At 41.8% G+C, this 26,652-nt stretch overlaps 1 protein-coding gene across 1 annotated transcript in view; it reads right to left on the bottom strand.

Annotated features, from left to right (window-relative positions):
• Positions 1-477: 477 nt before the first annotated feature.
• The window catches only part of TULP4 (TUB like protein 4), a 120,261-nt gene continuing 94,086 nt past the window's right edge, over positions 478-26,652 (bottom strand). Inside the window, exons 10-14 of the mRNA XM_084827924.1 lie at positions 19,095-19,239; positions 18,653-18,746; positions 17,084-17,227; positions 12,739-15,371; positions 478-1,685 (exon numbers count right to left, since the gene is read on the bottom strand). Coding sequence (XP_084684050.1) covers positions 1,569-1,685; positions 12,739-15,371; positions 17,084-17,227; positions 18,653-18,746; positions 19,095-19,239 — 3,133 coding nt within the window. The 3' untranslated portion in view covers positions 478-1,568. The remainder of the gene's footprint in view (positions 1,686-12,738; positions 15,372-17,083; positions 17,228-18,652; positions 18,747-19,094; positions 19,240-26,652) is intronic.

Below are 26,652 nucleotides of genomic sequence, written 5' to 3'. Positions count from 1 at the left end.
TTGCTCTCCACCTTCCTCCTTCCATCCATCCTGACCATTCTAATTTTGACTCCCTCCTGTGAAATTCTAGATTGACCTTGCCCAACCTGGTGCCTTCCAGATGTTTTGCACTTTACCTCCAATCAGCCCCAGTCAGCATGGCCAATGGTCAGGAATCCTGAAAGTTCTAGTCCAAAACATCTGGAAAGCACCAGGTTGGAGAAAGCCACGGTTTATCCTTACCACAGTCTGCTTGTGTGGATCCATTCACAAACCCAGACTCAATCTTCTAGGCAAATGACTCCTGGAACTCCCTGGCAATGCTGGCACCTGATCCTATCAGGTCTTGGACCACCCATGAACTCGGATATGACCAGGCTGCCTAGGGCGCACTGCTGACAGAGACAGGAAACATTCCAGCTGATGCCCACATCCTTCCAAATCAGGACTATAATGTTGTGGAACTCGGACTGATCATGTATCTTGAATTGGTACATTCAGAGGGTATTTTTTCTTTATTCAGCTGTAAACATTGTTAAGTGAGGATCAGCAGATGTAGCTCTTGCTTAAGTGCCACACCAAGTCACACCTATGTATCCCACACATTTGTACTAAAATCAGTAAAATATTTTAAATCAATACATATGTGTCCGTATGCCTCATCATTCCTTTCTCTTTCTCTCCCCCCACCCATCCTATTTTTCACTGTCTGGTACAGACTTATAACCCAAGTCACAGAACACAAAGAAAGGAAAAAATAACTTCTTCCACAGAGTGTCACCATAAACCACCCCAAAGGCAACAGGTTTTTTTTTTCTTTTTGAATATTTTAGAAATTAGGTATGGACTTCTGAAAAATCTCCATGGTGCCTAGTGCTCAGTTATCAGAGAAGAAACACGTGTTAGTACTTGGATGGGAGGCCGCCTGGGAATCAGGCTTCCTGCACTGAGCAGCGGGTTGGACTCGATGGTCTTGTAGGCCCCTTCCAACCCTATGATTCTATGATTTCTATGTGTGTCTTCAAGTATATTATAGCTTTTTTGTTTTGTTTTTGCTGTTACTATTGATGTAAATAGTATAAAGTATATAGTATACTATATACTTTATAGTATATAGGAGGGTGGGGGGAGTTATATTCCCTGCTTCAAAAAGAACAGCATGATATAAAGCAGTCTATAAAAGAATGAATGAAAAAGAAAAAGAAGGGCTGTCTTTTAAAATCCTTCTATTAGCTTACATCAGCTACTTTTTGCAGCAAACACAGAAGAACCATCACAACAAGCCAAAAGCCACATTTCCCAACATAACACTGAATAACTCCCATCCTTTGCTCGTCCTGAAAACTCAGCACAATGTTGATTCAAAGAAAAGAAATCCCAAACCAAAGAGCCCCCCCGCCCCCGCATCCCCAATAATGTTCAAAGTTGATGCCCTCCTTTGGGCACTCGGAGACTTTTCCCAGTTGCACTTCCTTCTTTTACTCCAGAATCTTGTTCACGTCGCTGCCAGGCCTCCCTGACACTTCCTGGGTTGGCCCTTATGAGAAAAATTTATTAGGTTTTTCCTCTCTCTGGTCTCTGGTCTCATTTCACTTGAGGCGCTGAGTCACATTAGCCAGAGCTACTGCAAAGGCCTGCACTGCTGAAAACGGATACTGAAAGTCCAAAATGTAAGCGTTGCCATCAATCCTCCCAAACTGCATGACCTGAAGGACAAAGTAGTGGGAGGAGAAAAAGAAAACAAGTGGATAAAGAGACATCATAAATAAGAACTCAGACAGTGGTTAAATAAAGAGTGGGCTATTAAAGGAGGGGGAAGTTCACAACCTCTTGCATCACCTTGAACATTCAAAGAATCATAGAATAGTAGGGTTGGAAGGGGCCTATAAGACCATCGAATCCAACCCCACAAATTCAATTGGTATGTGGTTCTACTGGAATCACTGGGGATGTTCAGAGAGAAAGTATGTTTTCAAAAACCAGGTGAAACAGCCCACAATGCTTAGGGGGCTGAAACCAAGAAAGAATGCTGGGCAGGCATGTCAGCACAACAGGAATTCCCCAAGCTTTTCAGCAGACTCAAGCATATGGGTTCTAGTAAGTTCATATACTTGGTCTGTTATAAGCATCATAAACACTATCCTGGAAACTCTGGGCATGTGATGTGTGATACTGTGCTTGGTGGCTTGTTTTGTGATGAAATGTTTTAGAAGTGCTAGGATGAGAGCAGTGAGTTGTCTTCAAAACTATGGGGTTCATGTGAAATTTTGGTTAGGCTTTATAAATGGTGTAATGGTGTGGGATGATGAGTGGAAACAAGTGTTTCAGATACAGATTTTTTTGAGGTTATGTCTAACTTGTGAAATACCATATCTCTGAACATCATCACTTGGAATGTCGGGTGGGGGGGTTGGCATTCCTGATAAGAGGAAACAGGTGCTTTTCAAACTCAAAAAGTTAAACATGGATGTTGCTTTTTTACAAGCAACTCACCTTTTGGTGGAAGACAAGGACAGACTATGCAAAGATTGGGTATGGGAAGTCTATGCTAGTGGTAATTCTAAGAAAGCTAAAGGTGTGGCTTTACTAACACATAAAAATGCACCAGTATCAGTGTTACAAGCAATCGCCGATTCAGACAGGCTTTCCCTTATTTTGGTGGTCAAATTTACAAACACGATAATCACCATTGTGAATGTGTATGGTCCTAATCTGGATTCACTTGCCATGTTTTATGAGAGCTTTAGAGAGCAATCCTATGGCCGCTAGACTGTGTCTAGAGAGCCATAGGATTTTTCGGCTTTTAGGAACCGAGCCCAGAGTCCTGGCTCTGAGCTCGGTTCCCAGAAACCATGCTTCCTGCCCCCTCGTAGATGGCACAGTTCTTCCCCATCTCCATGCTCGTAACCTCAGCATAAAGCGGTCAAAAAGGGGGTATTCCCAGGGGCGGGGAGGGGAGGAGACTGCAGAAGCATTGTTATGACACTTCCTATGCGCCGTCTGGCCTCCCTGCTCCCACTCCAACATCCCCAGTGAGACAGCCAAAATTGTCTCTATGCTCCACCTGCCCTATCTGCTGAGTACGGAGGCGGCCAACTATCCCAATAGGATTGTGCCCTTAGTCACCTGCTTGCTATTACTTATGACCATATATATGTTAATTGATGGGGACTTTAATGAGATTCTTGACCCAGTTTTGGATAGGACTAATCACCCTTGCAAATTTCAGTCTGTAATTCATTCAACAATGAAAGCCTGTATGTCTGAGTTAGGTTTGATAGTGCATGCTGTATCCTGTGGACAGGGAATATACTGGGGTCTGTTTATTCATGCACCAAAATTGTTCTCTTCTCCTCTATTTCAAAGTATGACAGCATATCATATTGATACAATTGCTATCTCAGATCATGCTCCAGTTCATTTAGGCATTAAATTGCTTAATTTTGTTAAGCCTTTTGGCATTTGGCACATGAATGCTTCATACGGTGCTCAACCTGTTCTGGGTGGGGTTGCACTCCCCTGAAGGAGCAGGTTCATACTTTGGGGGTTCTCCTGGAGCCATCTTTGTCACTTGAGGCTCAGGTGGCCTCAGTAGCACAGAATGCCTTCTACCAACTTCAGTTGGTGGCCCAGCTACATCCCTATCTGGACAGGGATAACCTGGCTTCAGTTGTCTCTGCTCTGGGAACATCCAGCTTAGATTACTGCAATGTGTTCTATGTGGGGCTGCCTTTGAAGAAGGTTCAGAAGCTGCAGCTTGTGCAAAATCTGGCGGTCCCTTGCTACCAGGGACAAGAAGGTCTGAACATCTAAGACTGACTCTGGCCAGCTTGCACTGGCAGTCTGTATGTTTCTGAGCCCGGTTCAAGGTGCTGGTTTTAACCTATAGAGCTTTATATGGCTCAGGACCACAATACCTGGCAAAGCACCTTTCCCAAAGCGTGGGAGAGGGCCTTCTCAGTGCTGGCCCCCCATATATGGAATGATCTCCCAGACAAGGCCTGCCTGGCACCAGCATTATTATCTTTTCTGCACCAGGTCGAGACCTTTCTCTTCTCCCAGGCATTTGGCAGGATATGATGAGTTTTAAATCAGGTCCTGGATTTGTCTTATGGTTGATTGTTTAAAATTGTTTTAGATATATGTTGTCTGAGTGTGTGCTGTCTGTTTATATGTTTCCATGTAAATGGTCTTATACTTTGTATAGTGTATTTTCAATCATTTTTAATCTTTGTAAGCCACCCAGAGAGCTTCAGCTATGGGGCGGTATAGAAATGTAATTAATAATAATAATAATTCTTAATGATGATAATTTGAAAACACAGATAGCTTCTGAATTTAAGGAATTTTTTGAGATTAGCAAGGGTTCAGCTATGTCCTGCACTACGAAATGGGAGGTGTCTAAGGTATACATGAGGGAAAGCATTATTGCATACACTTCTCACAACAAAAAGGTTAGAGTGATGCAAGAAGAGAATCTGGATAAAACAGTGAAGTCCTTATTTAGTCAATTTGCAACTTGCCTCTCCTCAGACCTCTATCAAACACTACAATATGCTAAATATAAATGGAATAAGTTACATTCATTTAAAGCAGAATTCACTTTTACTTCCCTGCACCAGAGGTATTGGGAAAGGGGGAAAAGGCCTGGCACAATTCTGGCATTTCAGCTGAAACAATGAAAAACTTGGAATTATATTCTCTTGATTAACCATAACAATGGATATATAGCTCCAACAGAAAAAAAAAATAGTTTCAGAAATGTAGAGTTTCAGAACTATATAGGATAGATAGGGATCCAATGAATCAGGAATTTGAAATCTTATTTTGAATTTGATCCTCCCACGATAGGATTTGCAACAAAAGGTACTACTTGCAAAGCCTTTGCAAGCTGAGGGAGTTAAGTGTGTTATTGAAAATATGAGGAATGGGAAAGCTCCGGGGCCAGATGGTTTTCCTATAGAGTGGTATAAGGTGTACTTGGCTTTTTGACTCCTATGTTTTTGTGTCTTTATAGTAAGGCTTTTGAATCAGGGACTTGAGCAGCATCATTATATGAGGCTTATATTTCTGTTATATCTAAACCTGGTAAAGATCATACCAATTGTGTAAATTACAGGCCAGTTTCTATAATCAATGTGGCTGCTAAAATATTAACAGCAATTCTTGCTAATAGATTTCAGCAGGTGATACATACATTAGTACATCCTGATCAAGTGGGATTTAATCGCCAAAGGCAGGGTGCAGATAATGTAAGGCTTGTGGTAAATTTGATCACCTTGAATAAAAAAAGAATGGATTAGGCAACATTTAGTTCACTTGATGCTGAGAAAACATTTGACAAATTACATTAGCAGTTTATGTCTGTGACTTTGGAAAAATTCAGCTTTGCATAAGAATGTTCAAGATGGACTAGAATATTACATCTCTTCCCTAAGTCATGAGTGATGACAAATGGAATTCATTCAAGGTGTTGGGGGGTTGCCTATAGAGGGGTACAAGGCAGGGCTGCCTTCTTTCTCCCTTGATATTTATGTCTGGAACTCTTGGCATGTGCAATTAGGCAGAGCACAGAAATGCATGAGCAGGTTGAATATAAAATAGCTTTATATGCAGATGACTTGTTATTTATCAGTAGATAAGAATATTCTATGTAAAAATTAATAAGATTAATTGATATCTTTGGTACACTTTCAGGATATACTATTAATTGGTCAAAATCTGAATTAATACTAGAAGGCAGTATTAAGTTACCCAATGTGGTTACTAAATGGCAATTCCGCTGGTGTCCAGAAGTTATAATGTATCTTGGAATACAGGTGCCTAGAGATATTTATCGAATGATTAAACTAGATTTAAGTGGATTGCTGGCAGAAACATTTCTGGATTTGGAAAGATGGACATCACTTAAGTTAAGTATTTGGGGGCAAGGTTAATATACTTAAGACGAATGTCTTACTATGGGTAATTTATGTATTGTGTAATATTCCTCTATACATTCCCCAAACGCATTTTCAAAAACTCTATGCAGCATTTTGGATGTTTATTTGGGGGTGGGGGTTCTCCTCCTTGGTTTTTGCTTAAGAAGATGCAGTTGCCAATTAGGGAGGGAGGATTTAATTTCCCAGATCTTGGTTTATATCATAAGGCTTATCTGCTATCTCATACTAATCGTTTGAAGATAACTTTTTCATTTAAAACTCCTCTATGGGTTGTTTTGGAGTCAAACTATTTGACACCTCTTTTCCGCTGGATGGCAGTAGGATCTAGGCACAGTAAAAAGGATTGGCTCCACCCACAATTTTGGCGGCTAGAGAAACAAGGCATATAATGTTTCGTCAGTTGCAGTTTGATCCTTATTCTTATGCTAAATTAACTTTATGGAGGAATCCTGATTAGAAAATAGAGACGCAGCCTTTTTTTCTGGAGGAATTGGGTTGATAATGGAATTTATACTTTAGATCAGCTAATAGGATTGGATGATGAGTTTTTACCATTTTCATTAATGTGGCATAGATATCACTTGTCACCTAGTGCTGGTTGGCAATATATTCAGTTACAGTACTTTTTTGGTGTCTATATATGGGCCATCAGCGATGAGTGCTTTGGCATCTCCTATACTGTTGGAGAAATTTAAGTGGCCCTTTACAGAAACCTACAATAGTTGTTTATAAATGTCTTTTGGAATGTAATAAAGTGGAAGTTCAGTATGTTAGAGAGGAATGGAATAGGGAACTGGAATGCTCCATACAACCTAATCAATGGAAAGTTGCCTTAGCTTCCATAAGTACAATTTCTGTAGATTTAAAATAGAGACTGATTCAACAAACAATGATGTTTCATGTATCTTAGACAGCACAGAGGCTAGTTAAGAAAAAGCTGGCTAGCTCTGCTAGATGCTGGCAACATAATGCGGATAATATGTTGCTGTAGTATATGATGTGGGCATGCCCTGTGATGGCTTCTTTTTGGTTGTAAGTTACTGCCTGCATAAATTTTGTTCTTGAAAAATCCATGATAATTGCAGATGCTCATGTGCTTTTAAATTATATTCCTCTGATGTGGGGATTAACAGATGGACAGAAAAAGTGGACTCTGAGAGCCTTAACAGTTGCAAAAAAACCCTCATACTCCAAACCTGGAAGGATAAACACCCACCACTTATTACTCAGTGGACTGAAGATCTTTCTACTCTTGCTGCAATTGAACGCATATCTTACAGCTGCCAATTTCGTCTGGATGCTTATTTAGACATATGGTCTGCTTACATTAATACTTATATTTGAAAAAGTCAAAACTTTGTTTCTTTAAATCAATGGTGTTGAGAACAGTTATTGGACTGGATATGCATTTATTCTTGTTTTTCGTATGTTCTTGCCATCGGTGTTATTGTTTGCATCCCCCCCACTTTTGTATTGTTTTATTTTGTTATAATTGCAAATAATTTTTTAGAAAGCATATGATTTCTAGCTGTCCTTGGCTGATCCTGGATCTCCTGGATGCATCACGATTGCAATCCCAAAATGATTTATGAATATCACAATCCAATCTACAGTGACTTGTCTGTTCAACCTCCCGGGAGCCAGGGAGATTGTGAAATCACACAAAGAAGCGGTGGCGGCGGCGGCGGCATGTTCCTTTTCCAGGAACATGCCTAGAATGTTGCCAGTTGTCTGGAAAGTTCACAAAATGACTCACTTCTATTCCAGATTCATAATCCTGGATACATAGTGTCACATGCCAGTACTGTTTTCATATTCACTCTCCCATACTTAGTTTAGAGAGCATTCTCAATTTCTTGTTTTATTTTACTTCTATCCTGCCCTTCCTTTAGAAAATTCAGAATTTTTTATATGGGTCTCTGATCCAGGTACTACTTAAAATGGATGCCACTGTTGGGAGACTGAACACTGGACTAGCTGGAGCCTCCATTTCATCTGAGCAAGCCTATTCTCATATTTCTGTGATAATTTAATCCTGGGATCACTCCAATAATCCTTTTGTTCACATATCTTTTAAGTTCATATCTTTTATTCTTGAATAAACTGAAGTCCCCCTTCATGGATCACTGCCTTGTTGTGGCGAAGGGGCTTGCGTAACTCAGTGAAGCCATAAGCTATGCCGTGCAGGGCCACCCAAGACAGACAGGTCATGGCGGAGAGTTCTGACAAAACGTGGTCCACTGGAGAAGGAAATGGCAACCCACTCCAGTATTCTTGCCAAGAAAACCCCATGGAACGTATCACAAGGCTAAAAGAGATGACGCCGGAAGATGAGCCCCTCAGGTCGGAAGGTGTGCAATATACTACTGGGGAAGAGCAGAGGGTATTTCCAAGTAGCGCCAGAAAGAGTGAAGCGGCTGGGCCAAAGCCGAAAGGACACTCAGCTGTGGATGCGTCTGGTGGTGAAAAGAAAATCCAATGCTGTAAAGAACAATAATGTTTACGAACCTGGAATGTAAGATCAATGAATCAAGGTAAGCTGGAGGTGGTCAAACATGAGATGGCAAGATTGAACATCGATATCTTGGGAATCAGTGAACTAAAATGGACAAGCATGGGCGAATTTAATTCAGGTGACCATTATATCTACTACTGTGGGCAAGAATCCCTTAGAAGAAATGGAGTAGCATTCACAGTCAATAAAAGGGTGGGAAAAGCAGTACTGGGGTACAATCTCAAAAATGATAGAATGATCTCAGTACGAATCCAAGGCAAACCATTCAACATCACAGTAATTCAAGTCTATGCCCCAACCACTGAGGCTGAAGAAGCTGTGGTTGATCGGTTCTATGAAGACCTACAACACTTTCTAGAACTAACACCCAAAAAAGATGTCCTCTTCATCATAGGGGTTTGGAATGCTAAAGTAGGAAGTCGAGAAATCACCAGGATAACAGCCAAGCATGGCCTTGGTGTACAAAATGAAGCAGGACAAAGGCTAATCGAGTTTTGCCAAGAGAACACGCTGATCATAGCAAACACTCTTTTCCAACAGCACAAGAGGCGACTCTACACATGGACATCACCAGATGGTCAATATCGAAATCAGATTATGTCCTTTGCAGCCAAAGATGGAGAAGCTCTATACAGTCAGTAAAAACAAGACCTGGAGCTGACTGTGGCTCAAATCATGAGCTGCTTCTTGCAAAATTTCAGCTTAAATTGAAGAACGTAGGGAAAACCACTAAACCATTCAGGTATGATCTAAATCATATCCCTTATGAATATACAGTGGAGGTGACGAATAGATTTAAGGGATTAGACCTGATAGACAGAGTGCCTGAGGAACTATGGATGGAGGTCCGTAACATTGTTCAGGAGGCAGCAGCTCAATCCATCCCAAAGAAAAAGAAATGCAAGAAAGCCAAGTGGCTGTCTGATGAGGCTTTACAAGTAGCTGAGGAAAGAAGGGAAGCGAAAAGCAAGGGAGAAAGGGGAAGATATATCCAACTGAATGCAGAGTTCCAGAGAATAGCAAGGAGAGACAAGAAGGCCTTCTTAAATGAACAATGCAAAGAAATTGAGGAAAACAACAGAATGGGAAAGACTAGAGATCTCTTCAAGAAAATCGGAGATATCAAGGGAACGTTTTGTGCAAAGACAGGCATGATAAACGACAAAGAAAGCAGGGACCTAACAGAAGCAGATGAGATTGAGAAGAGGAGGAAAGAATACACAGAAGAACTATACAGGAAAGATCTGAATGTCCCTGATAGCCATGATAGTGCGGTTACTGAACTTGAGCCGGACATCCTCGAGAGTGAAGTCAAGTGGGCCTTAGGAAACATTACTAACAACAAAGCTAGCAGAGATGACAGTATTCCAGCGGAGATATTTAAAATCCTAAAAGATGATGCTGTTAAAGTGCTGCATTCAATATGCCAACAAATTTGGAACACTCAGCAGTGGCCACAAGACTGGAAAAGGTCAGTTTACATTCCAATTCCAAAGAAGGGCAATGCCAAAGAGTGTTCAAACTACCGTACAATTGTGCTCATTTCACATGCCAGCGAGGTTATGCTCAAAATCCTACAAGCTAGGCTTCAGCTGTATGTGAACCAAGAACTACCGGAAGTACAAGCTGGGTTTTGAAGAGGCAGAGGAACTAGTGATCAAATAGCCAACATTCGCTGGATCATGGAGAAAGCAAGAGAATTCCAGAAAAACATCTATTTCTGCTTCATTGACTACGCTAAAGCCTTGGATTGTGTGGATCACAACAAACTGTGGCAAATTCTTAAAGTGATGGGAGTACCAGACCACCTTACCTGTCTTCTGAGAAACCTGTACGAGGGTCAAGAAGCAACAGTAAGAACCGGACATGGAACAACCGATTGGTTCAAAATTGGGAAAGGAGTAAGACAAGGCTGCATATTGTCACCCTGCATATTTAACTTATATGCAGAGTACATCATGAGAAACGCCAGGTTGGATGAATCACAGGTCAGAATTAAGATTGCCGGGAGAATTATCAACAACCTCAGATACGCAGAGAATACCACCCTAATGGCAGAAAGCGAAGAGGATCTAAAGAGCCTCTTGTTGAGGGTGAAAGTGGAGAGTGCAAAAGCTGGTTTGAAACTCAACATTAAAAAACTAAAATCATGGCATCTAGCCTCATCACTTCTGGGCATATAGAAGGGGAAGAAATGGAAGCAGTGACAGATCTTATTTTCTTGGGCTCCAAGATCACCGCAGATGGTGACTGTAGCCATGAAATTAAAAGACGCTTGCTCCTTGGGAGGAAAGCTATGGCAAACCTAGACAGCATAGTAAGAAGCAGAGACATCACCTTGCCGACAAAGGTCCATCTAATCAAAGCTATGGTTTTCCTAGTAGTAATGTATGGCTGTGAGAGCTGGACTATAAGGAAGGCTGAGTGCCAAAGAATTGATGCTTTTGAACTGTGGTGCTGGAGAAGACTCTTACGAGTCCCCTGGACTGCAAGGAGGTCAAATCAGTCAATCCTAAAGGAAATCAACCCTGAGTGCTCACTGGAAGGACAGATACTGAAGCTGAAGCTCAAATATTTCGGCCACCTAATGAAAAGAGAAAACTCTCTGGAAAAGACCCTGATGCTGGGAAAGACTGAAGGCAAAAGGAGAAGGGGACAGCAGAGGATGAGATGGCTAGATAGCATCACCGATGCAATGAATATGAACTTGAGCACACTCCGGGAGAGAGCGGAGGACAGGAAGGCCTAGCATGCTATGGTCCATGGGGTCACGAAGAGTCGGACACAACTTAACCACTGAACAGCAACAAACTGAAGTCTTCTTGGAAGCAATGCACAACAGATTCCCAAGAGCCTCTTGGCTAGTGGATGGAGGTTGATGAATGTTCTGCAATCTCTGAGGCCTACAGCACAGCTGCCAATCAGGTAGACTTCTATAACTGTGCCTTAGCCCAGTCTCAATCTCCTTTCTTACCCAGTTTTCTGGAGGCAAGCCAAGCAGGAAGGGACAGTCTAAGCTGGGCTGGTAGAGGGTTACTCCTTTCCTCTCATCCTACAGCTCAGATCAGGATCAGCTTCCCTTTCTGCCCAACTTATTTGAAAGAAAGGTGGAAGGGAAGGGGAAAACTAGAATACACCAGCAAAAGGATTCTTCCTCTCACATGTGTGTTCAGGTCTCCATTCATGCCCCCTTCCAAGCAGTTTCAAAAAGCTTGGAAAGGAAGAAGAAAAAGGACTGGCAGCTACAGGTGATCAAGGATCACCCTGATCCTGGCTCGTAGAGAATAAAGCTAGCTAAGCTTTGCAAAGTGTTTTGCACCCATGTTCATATTTCTTAGCCATACAATGCAGCAGCTCCTCTAAGGGATGAAAAATAATGGCTAGGGTTTCAAGTTCATATATTCTTCTGTTACTTTCTCCCTGAACATACTTTATTACTGCTTGCTTTTCATATTAGGCATGGCTTAGACCATGCCTAATGGTCTTAGGTCTTCCCCAAACTTAGAGAGGGCCGTGGCTCAGTGGTAGAGCACCTGCTTTGCATGGAGAAGGTCCCAGGTTCAATCCCTGGCATCTCCAGGTAGGGCCAGGAAAGAATCCTGCCTGAAACCCTGGAGAGCTGCTGCCAGTCAGTGTCAACAATATTGGGCTAGATGGACCCGTGGTCTAACTCAGTATAACGCAGCTTCCTATGTTTCTAACCTGTTGACCTCCTGATGTGCTGGACTACAACTCCCATCAGCAGCAATCAGTGCAGCCATTGACCATGCTGGTTGGGGAAGGCTGGTCTACGGTACACAGATTGGATTATGACATTACCCACAAATTATAATGTTTCCATTCTCATTCTAATTATATGGGTTCATATGTCTACACATAATATGACATCAAACATCTCTGAGGAACAGAAGTGGAAATGATGAGCAGCTGCCCTCCACATTTTTCCTTCTGGAATAGAATTGCTTTGGGTTTATGTATTCAAGCCGAACAGTTGCATGTACCTCAAAGGGAACCTCCATACATGCTGGATTCAAGACTTGGGCAGCTGAGACACTGAGACAGACACAAGCAGAATACAAATACTATGCAACAGCCACATGTCTAAGACTTGGTGCTGACAGAACATTCTCCATGGACTAAGGAATCAGGATCAAAATTGTGTCTGCCCCAGGCCTTCCATAAGCCTTTTCCCTACAAATGTATCTGCAAGAAAGTGTGCCTACTGTTTGAAAGAAATCACATCAAAACAAATTTGACCCACATGTCAAGGCCTAATACAAGACAGAGCCTTGAATGCCTTACCTGTCTCCCTTCCAGCTCAATCTGGAAGTTTTTTGCAGATTCTTGGGTTACTCTTCCTCCAAAGTCCAGCTGATAGACTTGGGTTGCCTCATTCCACAAGGGCTGCTTGTTAGCCATCACATACACAAAGCCCTGGCTTCCCAGCCGTCCGTCCTCTTTCTCGTTTGCTTTCCGGCACTTAAATTCATCCAGTTCACTGGCTGTCCTCAAGTTCCTTTTGTTTTTCCAGCCCTTTTTACTGCCCTGGCTCTGGTTCATCAATTCATCCCCACTAATAAACAGTTCAGGCTCGCTCTCTGAGCTGTCCTGAAATTCGTTCATCTTGTTCAGTTTTTTTGACTTCAGCTGGTCCTTCTGACTTTTGACTTTCTTCTTCTCCCTGCCTAGTCTAGGGCTGGATATCAACGAGTTGAAATCCGTCAGCGTTGTCCTGGCCTCCTTTTTGACCTTCCCCTCGGTGATAGCCTGCATGTTTCCTTCATCTGCCCGGCTATCCAGGCGCTTCCGATTCTTCTTGCCAAACTTGTCTGTCCGCTGAGGAACGGGGCTTTCCGTCAAGGAGAGTACTTCTTGGAAGTTGTCCGCTGTCTCCGCCATCGCGTCCGAGCCCACGTGACCCGGAGGCTCTGCTGGTGGTGGAGACATAACTGGTTTCTCCACCACAAGGAGTGCCTTGGGGGGCAGGGGGCCTTGGGAGCTCTGTGCAGCAGGGGGGCATGTGCTGTAGGAATTCCACGGGTGCAAGGCCATCGGTGGCAGCTGTAAACTCGAGCAAGTGCTACTTCCAGGGTACATGGGGGGCAAAGGGCAGTAAGAGAGGTTTGAGGGATAACCTGGCTGAAGCACAACGGTCGGCTCCTGCTGTGCGATCTGGGGTGGGGAAAGAGCTTCTTTGGGAGAACAAGGGACCTGCATTCCCTGAAGAGGTGGGGCGGGAGGAGGAGGGACACTGTAGCTCCCTGCATATGGTGCTCCAACCCCATAACTCATCTGGAAAGTGGCAGTGGGACTGGTTGGAGATTTGGGGGAAACGAATGGCACCCGGGATATATCCAGATGCTGAGCTTGGCCAATGACCAGAGGAGTGGGTTTAATGGGGTTAGGCAAAGTACTATGGGCTGTCCTTTCTTGCGGAACCCATATCTCCTCGCTCACCATCGGTTCCCACTGATAGGGGGGTGGTCTTTTGACCCCAATGCTAGGCTCTGCCATGGCTACCGGGATGTGGCGGATTGATTTCTCCACAGGGCAGTGCTGAGAAAGAGCCTCATCCTCCAGGAAGGCAGAGTTTACATAATCTGTCCGTTCACGGGAGCTGTCGGGTGGGCTCAGCAAACTGTACGAGGACTGCGAGGCCAAAGGTGAAGTGCTGACAGAGTGTGCGATGACAGAGCTGTGCTGGGAGCTGCTCCCCATTGTCACATCCGGCCTCATGCTGCCGAGGGCAGAGGCACTGCTGTTAGTGTTGATGTTGCCCGTGTTGATGTTGCCCATGTTCCCACTTCCACTATTAGTGTTGCCGCTGCCACCGCTGCTGTTGCTGCTGCACTGGCTGCAGGTGTATAGTGCCGTCGGCACCCTCTGCTGGTACTGAGCCGCCACAACATTACTCTTGAGTTTGGGCGGGATCTGCAGAGTGGCTCTCTGGCTGTCAACCAACTGGGCCATTTTCAGGGCTGCCTCCCTGCTGTTCCTCCGTAGAGTAGCATGGATGATGCTATTGTCCAGCCTCTGTGCAAGGCTACGGCCTTGAGATAGCTGGGCTGCAATCTCTGGGTATGGCGGTGGATCCCCAGTTGGAATGGAGTAGCGTGGAACCATGAGCCTGTTCAGGGTGGCACTAGTGCAAGGCTGCTGAATCTTCTTCTCTGATGAAGTAATCCTCAACGTGGCAGAACTGCCAGGCCCTGGCAGAGTGTAAGTGTTCTGGGCACACAGCACCCGTGCCCGGGGTCGGCATACCTCCTCAACATTCCCGCTACTGTCGAAGGTGGTTATCCTCTCGTAGCCAAGAGGGGTCTGATAATGCCCAGCTGAATATAGGGGGAAATCTCCTTTTTTCAGACAGAGGTCTATGGGAGGTTGTGGGGGTACAGGAGGAGGTGGTGGTGCTGTGGTCGGAGCTGCTGGTATGGTTCCGGGGTATGGAGGGGGAGGGTTCATTTTATTCATTTGAATTTCTTGGGCAGTGCTGAAGACAGCTGCTTCTCCTTCAGCCACCTGTGGAACTGGACGTAACGTTTTGGTTTTATGGAGGTGCTCGTGGTCTCTGTCCCCATCTCTGTGGTCCACAATTGCCATCTGGACTGCACCCTGTGGCGGTAGGGGTAACTGAGGGGGTGCCTGGATTATGCGCCCCATTTCCACTCCTCCAAAGATCACCTGGCCCGGGTTGGAATACCTGCTTGGGATTGGGTAGTGGACTACATTATCAGTCACATGGTCTGCGGCTGGCACAGCTGTTGTCTGATTTGCGAGGACATCCAATTGCACATTCTGATTGGCCAGCAAAGACTGAACCAACCCTATGCTCTGAGTTGGTGACATTGCTTGTGCTGAACTGTGAATAGGAGCAATTGGGATGTTTACAGTGCAAGGTGGGTTGTTCTCAGGAACTCCGGATGCTCCAGTCACTATGACAAAAACATACAGTATTTTATAATAGCCTTCATCCACAAGAAATATACTAGGTTCATTCCTTGTCATCTATGGCATTGGTTTACATTTTAAAAGTTATTTGAGTAATTTGTTACACCAGTCTTTTACTCAGATTTCGAACTTGCTCTGTTACTTTGGGCCAGTGCCCATGTAATACTGTCTCCCTGCTAATCATGATAAGCAAGTAAGGAGCCAGGCCTGAGAACACGCACTCTCTCTGCAGAAGCCCCTTCACTGCTTGAGACAAACCCCCTTCCCCCATGGTTCTCTTAAATAAATAAAATAAATCCCCATTTCAGATCATGGTTTATGTGAAATCTCAGTTAGCCTTAACTGCAGTAAAATTTGAAGCTGACTAACTGTTTAATCACAGTCAAGGGAGGAAGGGAATTTGCCCCCCCGGGGGGGGAGGAGGAGCTGCAGCCAGTGTATCATCTGCATCCATCTTCAGGATGAGTAACAACAAGCTAGTGTTCTAGTATAGTGCACTCTGTTAAACCAATGTAAACTCATTGAAGTGGAAGGTGTATATAATAACTTGTAGTGCATAATGGTAACCTGTTCTGAATCTAAGGAGAGAACGCAACCTGCTCACCTGGTGAAACTTGTGAATGCACCTAGCCACTGCTGCAACAGCAATTCCCAGGCAACATGATGGATCCACTCCACCCTAAGGCTGTGAACTTAACCCATGACTGGAGACTGATCCATGTCAATAACAAGTGCCCATATTTCATGCAATGTGCAATGCCTGTTCACTGTTATTACTTGTGTCACATCTAAATTCAGCTTCAATCAGCTTCCAGATTTCTAAATGAAGTAACACTGAAGCCTGATGATTTTAATTCCCAATTCCACAACTGCCTGTTAAGTTTTCAAGATGGCCCAAACAAGTGATGTGGAGTCTCTCTGCATCAATTCTTAATTGATCCATTTAAAGTTGATTAATTAGGAGGACATGGACTGGACATCTAAATTAGTCATGGCATTTGTTTTGTTGATGGTATTTACCAATGATTCTGGGCCCCACTTACCTCTCAGTTATGTCACTGGGAACATAATGGGACCTAGGAACCTCCCAAGAGCCTGTACTCTTCCTGGCCTAGAGCACTCCCCCCACCTCACCCTGCTTTTCACCTTCGCATTCCTTACAAGAGCCAGGGAGGCAGATAGGAAGGTTCTATCCAGGCCAGGAAGGCCACAGGCTTCAGGAAGGCTTTGGACACTGCTGCGCATGCAAGTCGCATCCAAGACAGTTCCCACGATCCCTGGATGCTTTGAATACACCACGCATGTGCTGCGAAGTCTGAAGTCTTCCTGATGCTTGTGCTCTTCCCAGCCCAAGTGGGACCGCTCTGCTCCATTCCAATAAGTAAAATGGAGCGGGGGGGGGGGGTTGATGGTAGGGAGGGTCCAACCAGGCTGGGAAGGGTGCAGGCTTTAGGAAGGTCTCTCGGCTCTACCAGGCTTCAAATGACATAGCTGGAAGAACAACAGGGCCCACAGACCTTTTCAGTTCTATTTTGGAGTCTGTGGCCTCTAAAAAGAGTGGGCCCCAGATCTGCCTCCATCACTACCCCAAACACATCTTTCAGATTATTTAGCAGAACCTTGTGCCTTGTGCTTTTTATTACAAGAAGAACCGAACTCTGTATATCCAGTAGGGTGGTAGACACTCAAATCTCACCTGGCAAATCATCTTCATCTTCACTAAAAACATTGGGGTTGAAAACAGGCAGGTTTATATAGTCCATGGAAATCTTCCGCACTTCTGGAAGATATATGGTCATTTGCCTGGGCTGGAGATGCAGCAAGCTGGTTTTATAGATAACTACAGAAAGGTGGCAAGAAAAGGGAAGAAAGGAAATATTTGTAATGGAAAAAATATAAAATAAAGGTCCACCAAGACCAAAGGAATCAAGCAGTTGGTGTTGTTTCAGCCATAACAAAGCTCCTCCATGAAAGCTACTTCCATGAGATGACTACATGTGATAAGCACCCAGAAATGTATTTTGCTGCATGTACACACACTAGGAAGCTGCAGAACAATGAGGCTTCCCAATGAAGATACACAAGAAAATATACATGGATGCAGAAGTGTTTTCTATTTGGATATTCTGTCCAAACTGAAGAAGCCTCTAAGCAAAAAGGAACGGTCTGGAATGATTTATTGCCATCATTGAAGCTAAGCAAGTTTGGCCCTGGCCAGTGTCTAGATGGGAGACTGCTTGGGAATCCCAAGTCAGATACAAGCATGACTGGGAAAAAGCAAGTCTAGGTGATTAAAGGGGCTGCAGATGTAGGGCAGTATCCAATGCAATACAAGCACTAGCATAAGTTACGTTGTGCTAGTGTAAGGGACCTCTAGTGCAGCACCAATAGCATTAGCTGACACAATGACCCACAGCTAGACACAGCATCCTTCTAAATCACCTGTTCCAGGGGGTTTTGCACCAAAAGACAATCTCACAAAAATAGTCCATAACAATTGTTCTTGGCTATTGACATGGCTGAGGGGTGGGTGGGAAGAGGGCTTTCATAAATTACATCTTAAAGGTATTTTCTTCAAAAATGTGCTTGAGTAGTTTCAAAGTGGACAAGTTTTCCTCTAGATATAAGCAAAGCAACATTATTCCTGAATGCGCTGGGCAAGAGGATGCATGCTTGTTGGTGGAAGAACGGTCTTCACTAATGACTTCCGGTGCAATTTATTGTAGAGCCCCATGGGGCAGAGTTTGTTGCCACTGGCCCAGAGAATGCTCTGAAGGCACACAGTGAAGCTCTACTGCTGAAGCTAAGTCAGTTTAGCCCTGTAACGTAGGGGAGAGGCTCCTGGGCATTATACGTTAGCCTCTTTAAGCTCCTTGGGGGAAGAATCATAGAATCATAGAATAGTAGGGTTGGAAGGGGCCTATAAGGCCATCGAGTCCAACCCCCTGCTAAGTGCAGGAATCCAAGTCAGAGCACCCCTGACAGATGGCTGTCCAGCTTCATCTTGAATGCCTCCAGCGTGGGAGAGTCCACCACCTCCCTAGGGGACTGGTTCATAAGTGCAATTCTTCATCAATAACAGGCCTCACTAAAATTTAGAGACTGCCATGAGTTGATTTAAAAAAAATGATACAGTTATGACAATATTTTCCAAGCAATAATATACCCATTAAAAAATTGACCTGGACTGAGACATCACCAGAAAACCTTGGTGAATTCAGATGAGTTATTCTAGAGCATGTCACAAGACAGGGGTAATTCTTACCTGCACCAAGATTGGTTGGTAGGAAAGCAGCCAAACCCACGATTTTGAATTTGGTTCCCCAGATATTTGATGTGACCTGAGCAAGGTAGTTGTGCTGCAATGAAAAGACATAACAAAATAACAACAAGCATTTATATAGTGCTTTAGGATGTTCACATACATTAACTCAGCAGTCCTTGCAACAGCCCTATGAGGTTGATCAATATTATTATCCCCATAGTGCAGATGGTGACACTGAGAAAGAGTGGTTTGCCTCAGGCCACCTAATGAGTTTGCTGTACAGGTGAGATCTGAACCAGAGTACAGTCCGCAATAAATACTGTGCTCGATGACATGCCATCAGCCATCTCTCACAAGGAAACTTCTTCTGCTGTGGCCCTACTCAGAATAAGGTGCATTTTATCAGAGTTGGTGGGTAAATAATTAGATAGCCATGCAGTACCTGAGTGATATCTTCCAAAGGAAACTCTCTGCGAGTTAGGCTTGGTGAACCTATGGAGGGCTTCCTTATTGGCAACCTGGGAGATCTTGATATCTCCTGAGCAGCTCGTGATAACTTTGGAGATTTGCGAGCTTCTATATTAATTCTGCACAGAAAACCAAAATGACAATGATCAGGCAAGCACAAACAGATGTTGTCTGCCACCCTGTAAACAGAACATGGAACACGATTAGCTGAGTGGTGGTTAAAAGTATAACAGGCTTATAATTCTGAAATGGTTTCAAGCATAATCACCACTTTAATATAAAAAGGGGGCTCACGGTGCATCCCTTAGCCATGCGTTCAGCCACTGAACTAAACAGTGGCTCAGGCATCAGACTTGCTCTTTCCTGGGTATTTCACATGGGCTGCCTGCCATTTTCTGTGTATTTTTTAAATAAAAGTTCTACATGCATGTTCATGTGTTTAACACAGTGGTGGGGAACCTGTAGCCCTCACATGTTGTTGGACAACAACCAGCATCATCCCTTATCATTGGCTGTGCTGGCTGAGGCTGATGGGAATTGGGAGTCCAACAATATCTGGAGGACCACTGGTTCCCCTGGCTTATTAATGTGTTTGTCCCCTACTAATTAAGAAGGTAACTTTAAAAAAAGAGTACAAAACTGCTCTGAGGATCGGAGGGAGGTTTCTTGGTGATATCACAGGGAGCCAGCCAATTAACACTGTGTTGTTGTTTTTAAAGAACTTGACACTGGAAAGAAATAGTATGTTGAGATTGAATGCAGCAAGAGAGCTTCCAAATTGGCCCCACTACTATAAAAATGGCACATCTGTCTTCACCCTAGCATACTAAAAGCAAACACAGTCCAAGCATTGCACATTATCTCTAGTTTGGGTTACTGGTAAACAGTGGAGGAGAATCTGCTTTACGTAATGTAGGGGGCTTAACGCAATTTGTATACCAGAAATATGAGGTTATATTTTAATAATAAGCAAGGAAAGCATTCTTCTTTGTTGGCCTATATCCAGGTTCAGGAACTGGGGATCAGAATATGCTTTTGCCTATGTATCAAATCACAGCATTAGGCTTAATACCCAACTAAAGAGTAGCACAGCAATAGCAGCTGTTGTAAAAGGAGTAGGACACTGTTTCCAAGCACAGTGAACATGGCTGGAACTGTGAACTTCAGTGAAGCATCACTCACCTCTTAGAATCATCAAGTTTGAACACATCAAAGGGCCATCCAGCCCCACACAGATTTCATTTTATTTTTCTTTAAACTGTTCTTTATCTCATTTCCATTACAATACATGTACATTATCTATCTGTACAACTTTGTACAGCAAATGCATAATAAATTGTACAATTTACAAGTTATCCAGACTATTAACAATGATAAGATGTACATATTTTATTCTTAAGAACAAATATATAACCTAAACTAAACTTTTGCTGTGATTTTTTATGTTTGAAAACATATATTATAATTTGTTAATACATATACCTTCTTATTTGTTATTTTAATCATGTATAGTACCTTCTTACGTTCTATGATAACCACAGAGTTTTGTAATAAGAGGGAACGCTCCATCGTTTTTCTGCATTTGTATAAACAATAAAACTGTACCACTCTTTCGTAAAACTGTCCTTTTTTCTTTGCCCTTTTGCTAATTTAATATTATTTGCAATTTTTCTAATAACGCAGTCTGCCATACTTTGCTGTACCATTCTTTAAGTGAAAGTCCTTTTAGATATTTCCATTTGCTGGCTCTCAACAATCTAGTTGCAGTTGTTAGAAATCTTACAAATGTTTTATGTAATAAATTCTCATTATTACCTTGAAATATTCCCAGTAATGCTAATTCTGGTGTTTTTGATATGTTTTGTCCTGTTATTTGAGCAATTTCTAGAAAAACAAAGTCCCATATTGTCTTCACTTTCCCACATTCCCACCACATCTGTTGTGTAGTGCCTAGTTCTTTACATCCCCTCCAGCAAAATGTATTGTTGTCTGAATTAATTTAAGAGAAGCGCACTGGAGTGAGATACCAGCCTTGTATCATTTTAATAGTTTCTTCCCTGATTTCAGAGAATAGCGTTTTAACTGGAAATCTCTGCCAAATTTTATTCCATTCTTCTTTACTAATTTGAATTTTCCAGTTTAGTTCCCAAACTGAGTGCAGGTTTCCAGATGTTCCCATATCCATTTCTAATAATATTTTATAAATTTTAGAGATAACACCCGGAGGGAGCAATCCTATGGCAGCTAGACAGTGGCTAGACAGCCATAGGATATTTTGTTTTCCAAGAACCGACCTTGGAGCCTGCGCGCCAAGGTCGGTTTCTGGAGAACCAACCGCCCCTCACTTCCGCTCTGCCTCGGAGGCAGCGCGGAAAGGCCCCATCCTCTGCACTTGCATGAGTGCAGCAAAATGAGTGCGGAGCGGCTGAAAAGTGGCGTGGCTGGGGGTGTTCCAGGGCGGGCAGGGCAGAAATGCCTGTATGACACATCCAATGTGCCTCCTTCCCCGCTCAGCCCTCCTGATGATAGACAGCCACAATCGGCTGTCTAGCCGAAAATGCAGGGCAGGAGAAGCACGGAGGGAACGATCCCCTCCATGTTTCTCCTGCCCTGCATCGGATGGGTGGTTGCCTCCGAGTTCAGAGGCGGCCACCTATCTGGATAGGATTGCACCCTTCATTTGGTATGTTTGATGAAGTATTATTTTGTCAAAACTGGATAGTGGTCTAGTAGCTCGTTTCATTATTGTTTTATTTCTGATAAAATTTCCCAAATGGTACCAAAAGTACCAGCTAATTTGCGTGTTTTGCAACTTTTCTTTCCAATATTTTTGTTCTTTTGGTCTTGAAATGATATAAAAGTCTCTTACATAGTAAAAACCTTGTTCTGAATACCCTTTCACGTTAATGTTATTTGTTTTGCGATCTGGATGATAGGATACTAGTATTAGTCGTGATATTTTTGGAAATAGCTTTTCTTTTCCGATTTTTATTATTGAAAGCAATCCATTTAATGTGGATGTGTTTGGAAGTTCACATTTCTGTAATTCTTTTTTAATTAACAAATTTTAAATTTGTTCAAATTTTTGATGTTCAGCTAATTACTTTCTATTTGTTTCCAATGTTTTTCCTGCCTTTTCTCTAATATTGAAAGTGCATGGCTAAGTTGACATGCCTCATAATATAACGTTAGCTTAGGAACACCCCATCCACCATTCGTACATTGCCTACGTCTCAAGTTCTTAGCTATTCTAGGTTACTTGGAGTTAAATATAAAGTATTCCAATTTACTTTGTGATTGTTTTAGTTAGGGACTTTAATAGGTAAAGTATAAAATAAATATGTAAACTAGAAAGTGATAAATTTAATTTACTCCATTTTTAAATTTTGTTTAACGTCAGTCCAAATTTTCCCATAATTAATGAGAAATAATTTATTTCTCATTCATTATAAAAATAATTATAAACATTAATAATTTTTTTGTCACATTTATTCCAAGATATCTGAAATGTTTATTTACTAGGGGGATTCCAAGCTGTTGGGAGATTAAAAGTTGATTGGGGGGGATATGTTTAGATTCATTAATTCTGATTTATTATAATTAATTTGTAAGCTTGCTAAATTTGTTAAGGTCTCTAATTCATTCTGTAAGAATGGGGCAGCTTTTATTGGATCTTGTAGGGTTAATTGCATATTATCTGCATACAGATTGATTAGGTGTTCTGTTTTTCCTGTTGTGATTCCTTTTATATTATCATTATTTCTTAAATAGGTAGCTAAAAATTCTATAACAAGAATAAATAAAGGCGGTTGGAACCAATGTTGCTCTGGTAGCATCCCACGGGCACTCCCGTGGGAGCTTTCTCAAACAGCTTTTTAAAAGGTTGAAAACCTTTTTCATTCCCCCCTGGAATTAAAGGGGGGGCAAGGCAACATCTGGATAATATCTTGGAGAATAGTACCCCCCTCAAGATAGTGAGGGGGGGCTGGATTCCAGGATGATCTTTCCAGAGCTTTACCAGTGCAAAAAGCTGTACTGAGACTCCTATTTTGTAGGAGAAAACAGGGCTGATGTGTTCCATAATAATATATGCTTTAAGAAATATCAACAACTTCTGAGGGATGATTTAAGAAATGTTAACAATATTTGAGAACATCTGAGGACCTGCAAGATCTGTTTGAGAGAAACATGCGCCGAGGAGAAGAAAGGAGCCGGCATCAACTCCCCCCCGCACCCCCTGTGTCAAAAGTTTCGAGAACAGAAGATATAGGGGAATTATTTACCCTGATAAAGACTTTATCTTCGCAATTTACGGAGCAAGCCAAAAGGCTGGATTTAATCCAAAATCCTATCACCGCCTTGCAAGGAGCTGTAGATTTAATTAATGCGTCATGGCAAAAAATGGAGACGAAAATTAATGAGCTAGAAGACTGAGTGGCAGGAAATGAAACTACAACACAAATTTGTTTTAAAAATGCCTCTGATAGAATTTCTCAACTGGAGGCCTTCACGAGGAGATCCAATGTACAAATAATTGGGATTAAAAATCTGTAAAATTGCCTATTTTTTTAAGATTTAATGATGTAAAATTGCCTATTTTTGTGGATAAACTTTTGCATGAGATACTCCCTATCCCATCTGATTATTTACTTGATATTGAGCAGGCATTTCATGTGCCAAATGCTAAAGGGACTGATTACACGATCATAGTCCAATTTGCAAAAGTCTCCACAAAGAATTATATCCTGCGTTTGGCAAGAGAGGGTGGAAGCCTTTCCTGGAAACAAGATAAAGTTATGTTATTTCCAGACTACATCAAAGAGGTGGCAAATAAAAGAAGACAATTTATCAAAGCAAAAATATGGCAAAACAAATGAACTTACAATATTACTTAAAATATCCTGCTACACTTTGTATTGTGTCTGACGGTCAGATGAAGAAGTTTCTAAATCATGAAATGGCGGAGGCATGGCTGAACGTAAAAATGCATGAGAACTGTGTTACAACCCCATGAACTGGAATCTTTAAACAAGCTTTGTTAACTGCTTGTGTTTAGTCTACATGATCCAGGCTATGTCACAAGATAAATGATTGTACATATATTTGTTTATTCTCTTTCATCTTTCTTTTTTTCTTGCTTTTCTTCATATTTTTTATTTCAAAATAGATATGGTATATTGTATTTACATTTATTGCTTGAGGGTAATTGTGCACATGCATTTATATATAAAATATATTACTGATTGTTGAAGGTTTATTTTAAGTTTTATTATTATATAACACTATATTTCTTATTATTATTATTAATAGTAATAATAACAATATAGGCTACTGGGAATGAACTGTAGACCTGTTTCTTTGATATAAGATTGATATGATATTGAAATGTAAGGTTGTTTATTAAATTGTAAGATTGTTAAGATTATAGATATAGTTTTTTAAAATAGAATGGCATTGGAGGCCAGGGGGTATTGGAGTTTAAACTGAATTCTTTAAAGGGGAGGGAGAGGGAGAGGGGGAGGGAAGGGGAAAGAATCTTCTTTTTTCTTCACTTCCTTTCCTCCTCCCTTTTCCTTTTTTTCTTTTTCCTTCTCTTTTTGTTATTGTGGTGTCCTCATCAGAATATTGTATTGTTGGGAAATTGTAGTATTGAGCAGGTTGTTGGTAATTTTGGTATTATTTCATTTACAAAGATAAAATAAATAAAAATATATTTAAAAAAAAGAGTAAATAAAGTTGGGGAAAGGTGGCAACCTTGTTTAGTTCCACTTCCTATTTCAAAGTATACCGAGTCTGAGTTATTTATTTTTATACAGGCACATGATGGAGAACATATGGCACCAATGGCCCTGGAAAATTTGGAACTAAATTTATAAAATTTCAATGCATTTAAAAAAAAAATCCAATTAACACTGTCAAAAGCTTTATATATACCCAGTGCCACGAGAGCCAGGTAGTTTGTTTTGTTTATAATAACCATCAAGCTAAAAACCCCTCAGATCCGAAATATGTCTGTTTGGTATAAAACCAAATTGATCTGCATTTATTAGTTTTTCTATATAATTTTTAATTGCATTATTCAACACTGAGGCAAAGATTTTATAATCTGTGTTTAATAAGGAGATTGGCTGATAAGAATCAGGTTTTAATGGGTCTTTCCCTGGTTTGAGTAAGAGTAATATGCATAACTTTTTCCACGTTTCTGGGAGTGGGGCTCCTTCCAGAATTTCATTAATCCCACAATTACATTAATTATTTGAAGTCTCTTTAAATAGCTTGAAAAATTCAAGCAGTATATCCATCTGCACCTGGTGATTTCTGTGTTTTTAGGTTTGAGATGACATCTTTCATTTCATCAACTGAGATTCTTTCCTCCAGGATTAAACTATCTTGTAAAGTAATTTGGTTTACTTTAGCTTTTTTCTGATATTCTTCTAACTTTGTCTGATCTGTATTAGTAGATTTATAAATGTTTTTTAAAAAAACTACAAACTCTTATTACAAAGTATGCTTTAATTTCCATGGACATGCATATCACATACATGTAAACCAAACACATACCTGAGGGATCTTTTGGCGTTGAACTCTGGGAGCTTAGGGAAACCTGATACCCCCCAAAGTTGGGAGAGTCAGAGACCACAACAAGGTCTTTGAAAGCATTACTTTGATTTATTAACAAGAATTTAAAATGAATTAACATCACACATCAGGGAAATTAGAACTATACATACATCTGGGGAATTAGAATCATACATTAACACTCAGAAGGTTAAAGACAAGCATTTAAAGTCAATAGTGAAGTACTCTGGGATGCATAGGAAATCATGTGTGTGTATGTGTAGAGGAAAAGAGAGAAAGTGGAGGAGGGGGAGAAGGAACTTTCAGCTTGATATTTTTGAATGGGGGAGTAATAGACTGTGCGGGGGGATTGAGAGAGAGTTTTAGAGCAAATGCAGGGTTTGGAGAGAAAGAGGATGGAGAAAGAGCTAAAGCCTAGGAGTTTTGGAGTTTGGCATTGGGTGGAATATTAGGAAAAGGGAGGAAAAGAGAGAAAGAGAACAGAAGATGATGCAATGATTTACCTCTCCTTATCTGCTGGCTTGTGAAGTGATGGGAAGCTCTGTTGAGTTCCTTCTCTGGGAAAGACGGGGAGGAAAGAGGGGAGGAAAGGAGGAGTTTGCTCTTCTGAGCAGGAAGGATGGAAGGAGTCTTCTTTCTTTCTCTCCCTCGCTGCTTGTCCTATGAATTTGGGTTGCTGCTTTTATCCTTTTTCTCTCAGGATGTAGTAATCAGAATAAAACAAAACAAATCCTTCTTCCAAGATTACTCAAGGATGTTGGAAAATGGATTTGTAGGTGTTATATATTAAGGGAAGAAAGAAGACAATGGGATTCTCTTTCTTTCCTGATGTGAGGAAAGGATGGGAGTTGATGGGTGCATATCTCTGGTTTCACAGGTCTAGGTGAGCAAGATAGACATGGGGATTTTGGTGATGGTCTTACGAAAAGGTGACAAAAGAGACATGCATGTAA

The sequence above is a fragment of the Heloderma suspectum genome, chromosome 1 (assembly GCF_057233095.1).
Source record: "Heloderma suspectum isolate Gila_16-S chromosome 1, 16-S_ref, whole genome shotgun sequence".
NCBI lineage: Eukaryota > Metazoa > Chordata > Lepidosauria > Squamata > Helodermatidae > Heloderma > Heloderma suspectum.
This window is presented reverse-complemented; position numbering and strand designations above follow the sequence as displayed.